General features: G+C 51.3%; 1 protein-coding gene across 1 annotated transcript in view; it reads right to left on the minus strand.

The window, feature by feature from the left end:
* Positions 1–2,941: 2,941 nt before the first annotated feature.
* TBATA (thymus, brain and testes associated) overlaps positions 2,942–4,437 on the minus strand; it is a 13,113-nt gene continuing 11,617 nt past the window's right edge. The window contains exon 9 of the mRNA XM_010852397.1: positions 2,942–3,744. Coding sequence (XP_010850699.1) covers positions 3,665–3,744 — 80 coding nt within the window. The 3' untranslated portion in view covers positions 2,942–3,664. The remainder of the gene's footprint in view (positions 3,745–4,437) is intronic.

The following is a 4,437-nucleotide window of genomic DNA, read 5'->3' on the forward strand; positions in this document are numbered from 1 at the left end:
GAGGGTCAGAATCATCAAGTGTGACTGAATCCATGGCTTTGTCTCTTGGAACAATGATGACCAACGATGGTGTCATCTCAAAAGCCAACATTCCTTCCCACTCAACAAAAAAATCCAAGAGCAGACGGTGTTTATTCCAGTTCGGGTCATATGCTTATCCAATCCTTGAACCAGTCCTTGTGCCCAGGGATGCGATACTCCAGTTGGATGGAGCTAAGTTTCAGGCGCGCTTGGAAGGAGGGCAGGGGACATCTGGGCACCCCAACAGGGGCTTCCACAGTGGGCAAGGAGACTGGATCCCAGGAGGACCTAATAGCAGAGAAGACTGGAAGGGAAAATCTGTGTTCTTGCTTCAGTCAGAGCAGCAGAGAGTAGGGAGAGGAGAAATTCCAGGGCAGTGTGAGCCAAGGAAAATTCAGAAGTGACTCAGAAGTGGCCATGGGGTACTGACACCCAGCGGAAGTCCCCTTGATGGCCAAACAGGGGCTCAGACAGAGAGCACTGCTAAGTAGAGCACAGAAGCTTTGCAAAGCCGAGTCGCGCTTACACACCACAGCCCAGTAACCAGCCCAGCCCCCAGCCTGCCCAGGGCCTTAGGTCAAGAGGGCGCTCTGTGCAAGGGCCAGTGCAGGCAGGCCTGATGCCGCTTGCATTTGCGGGAAGGCCAGTGGCGACTGTGCTTTGTGACATGTCTGGATGGAGCCTTCCAATTCCCCCAGCTGGCTGCCCCTTGGGCAGTCAGCATCGACTCCCTAAAACATGGAGAAAGTAGGCAAGCCTGTTGGAGGACTTTAAAGAGGGCCAGGGAGTCAGCAAACCCTGCTGAGCTCCATATTCCAGAGATGGAGGAGGAGGGGCTGGGAGGAAGGGGGGGTGAAGTGACTGGAAGTGAGGGATGGGTCGAGACGAGTGGGCCTTGGGGTGAGCCTGAGAGGTGGCAGCTGGCAGGAAGTAAGGGGCACTGACTGAGAAGCCCACAGCCCTGGGTTTGAATCCACTACTTATTGACTGTGTGAATTTTGATGTTACCGTTGCTCTGAGCCTTGGATTTTTCTACCTGTGAAACCTACCTACGGGTCACTGTGAGCCCTGAATGAGATCAGATCATCCCAGCCAACCCGAGGTTAGCCATCTGTGTTTTTGCAACAGAGCCATTTCCCATTTGCATGTCGTGTGTTTATTTCCACGGTGTTTCTATGTGCACTTGGTTCAGTTCGGTTCCCTTATCTTTCTCCTCACAGATTGCAGAGCTGCTGACAAAGATCTCGTCTGTTCACAGTCTACCCTCACAATACCCAGGTAAGAAGCCTGACCCAGAATGTCTTCTCTTTAAACACAGTGCCAATGGGTGCAAAGCCAGGCAGTGACACAAGCATTCTGCAGGGAGTTGTGAAAGCAAACACAAGATGGGGAAAGCAGAGTAAATAGATTTGAAGGATGGGCTAAGAAACTTAATTTTTTCTTTAGAGGCTATACCTTGAGATGTTTTTAAGTAGCAAGTGTCTCCATTATATAGTTGTATATTTAAAAATGACATATGTATTTTCAATTATATATATGTTTTAATTTGGCTGCACCAGTCTTAGCTGTGGCACGAGGGGTCTTTGATCTTTCTTGTGGCATGTGAACGCTTAGTTGCAGCCTGCGGGATCCAGCTCCCTGACCGGGGATTGGACCCAGGACCCCCGCATTGGGAGTGAGGAGTCTTAGCTACTGGACCCACCTGGATAATCCCCTAAGAAACTTAAAAGGGGAGGTACCCTCCAGAGAATAAGAAAATTATGATACTCTGCAGGGGCAGATGTGTGATTCTACTAATACTAACACGGTGTATCTAGAGTAGTCAGACTCAGAGGCAGAAAGTAGAGTGCCGGGTCTTGGGAAAAGGGGGAAATGGGGAGTTGTTAACGGGTTTCAGAGTTTCAGCTTTGCAAGATGTGAAGAGCTCTGGCGATGGCTGATGGTGAGAGTTGCACGTGGTGTGAATGGAGTTAAACACACTGAACTGTACACTTCGAAGTGGTTTAAATGGTTCATTTTTTGTCATGTCTATTTTATAAGAAAAAAATTCGGAAAATTTTTGTGGGCTTTCTGGGGGCAAACTGGTGGCAGGGTTGAGGACAGAGCAGGAGAAAGTCAGCGAGACGGCATAGCTTTTGGTTTCGTCTGTATGTTTTGTTTTTGGCTGTGCCACTTGGCATATGGGATCTTAGTTCCCCGACCAGGGATCAAACCTGTGCCCTCTGCAGTAGAAACATGGAGTTCTAACCACTGGACTGCCAGGGAAGTCCCAGGGCATAGTTGTTTAATATGATGCTGCCACCAGGGAAACGTCCCTAGTGGCCAAGGACCTTTTAAAAACAAGACAATCTTACACTGACCATGAAGCTTTTTGCTGGATTCACAGCAAATCCCCACCCAGTCCCTCTTCTTGATTGAAGCCTGCTGAGCACAAGTTTTGTGTGAAAGGGGCTCCCTGAATTGACACAGGGAGAATGGCAGCAGAGCTGGAAGTGTAGAATGGAGTCACAACCTGTGGACGGAGCCAAGTCAGTAGAAGTAGGAGCTCAGAGCCATAGTGACCACGACATTGCAAATACTCAATGCCAATCCCCCCAGCCCCAACCAAGAAATCTGCAGAAATCTCAAGGAAGACGTTGGATTCCCAGAGAGTCAGGGCCATCTTCTCTATATCTTAAAGGATAGAGATACCCCAGCTGCATCTGGGTCATATTTATGTAATATCCTTTTCCTTTTCGATTTTGTCAACCACCATTGTGCTAACTCTATGCTCGTCCTGAACGTAAGCCCAACTTTTGGTGAGGGTTACTGTTCACAGAGGATGAGATGGCTGGATGGCATCACCGACTCGATGGACGTGAGTCTGAGTGAACTCAAGGAGTTGGTGATGGACAAGGAGGCCTGGCGTGCTGCGATTCATGGGGTCTCAAAGAGTCGGACACGACTGAGCGACTGAACTGAACTGAACTGTTGACAAGGCAGCAGAGTCCAGCAGGTAGAAGCAGGGATTCTAGAAGCAGACGTGTTGTGTTTGGATCCTGGGTTCTCACTTTATTATGTGGCCTTGGGCAAGCTGATTCACCCGACAGTCACTCAGTTTATTCGTCTAGAAAATGAGAGTGATTCTCTACCTCCTAGGGTTTTGGGTGAGCATCAGATACAGTACCACATATAAAGTACGTACAACAATTCAGAGTGTTCATCAATAGCTAGTACCTTAGTCCTGCCCCAGTGTCTGGTAGGAATTTGATTGTTGCTATGGGTGAGTCTTCTAAAGCAGCCTGTGAGTTCCCCACCTCTGCGCTAATCTACCCAGAGCCCTGTGAGTCCTGGCTCAGGGATGAGCACAGACCTGTCCACCCCTTGCCCTTTGATTCTCTGGAAGTGAACAGAAGCAGGGAGGCCCCACATAGGGAGGCTTTCTCCAAGGGAGTCGGGATGGTTTGGTTCAGCTCATCCCCCTTCCCAGAGCAAACTACATAAACACAGAGACCTCCTGCTGATGGGAGAGTGGAGCTGTCCTCTTAAGGGGAAGACAGTAGTTTAATGGGCTCCACGTGGTAGGAAAACCAGTACTGCTGCTGAGGACTTAGGGACAGAGTCTTCGAACTCAGGGGCTTTTCCTGAGCGAGGCGCAGACTCCTCAGCCCTCTGCCTTTGCCGCCTTCTCTTCTGGGTTCTGGCTGGAGTGCACTCGAAGAACTTGAGCTTTTCCAATGTTCTCTGGGATGGGGAGGGGGGACACAGCAGGCAGGAGAGTGTGAGGGAGCTGCCCAGGAGATCTGGGGAGACCCCTGCTCCCCACTCCAGGCCCCGGTGCCCAGGTCAGCCCAGGCTTCTGCTCAGGCTCCCTGGTCACCTGAGAGGGACTGACTCCCTTCCCCCAGCCTCACCTCCACCCTCTACTACATCCAGGTCACAGATGTCTGCACAGTACCTACTCTGTGTCAGACACTCACCCTGGCACCCAGGACCCCTTATGATCTGTTTGGGAGAGCGGTGTACTTCAAGAATACCTGTCTTCTCTCCCTGAAACCTTCCTCCCTTTACCATCCTGCCCTGGCCTAAGGCACCCCTTTTTCTCCCTTGTCTCCCTCATCCCCTCTGGACCTCCATAGTCCATTGTCTACACGGCCACCCGAGGGTCCCCCCATGCCCTGATAACCCTCCAGTGAACCCCATGCAGCCTGCATGAGACCACACGCCTGACCTTCCCTGTGGGGAAGGCCACAGCCTGTGGGCTGGCTCTGCCCACCTGTCCCACTTCTTACCACAGTTCCCAACCCACAAGTGTCCAGCCACCCTGGCTTGCCTGCCTGCTCTTTCACCCACACACCTGGCCGTGGAAGCCTTGTTGCAGGCTTTCCCTTGACCCACAGAGGGTTGGATCCTTTCTGCCTCTCGACTCAAGGGACC

This window comes from Bison bison, unplaced genomic scaffold (genome assembly GCF_000754665.1).
Source record: "Bison bison bison isolate TAMUID 2011002044 unplaced genomic scaffold, Bison_UMD1.0 scf7180017864309, whole genome shotgun sequence".
NCBI lineage: Eukaryota > Metazoa > Chordata > Mammalia > Artiodactyla > Bovidae > Bison > Bison bison.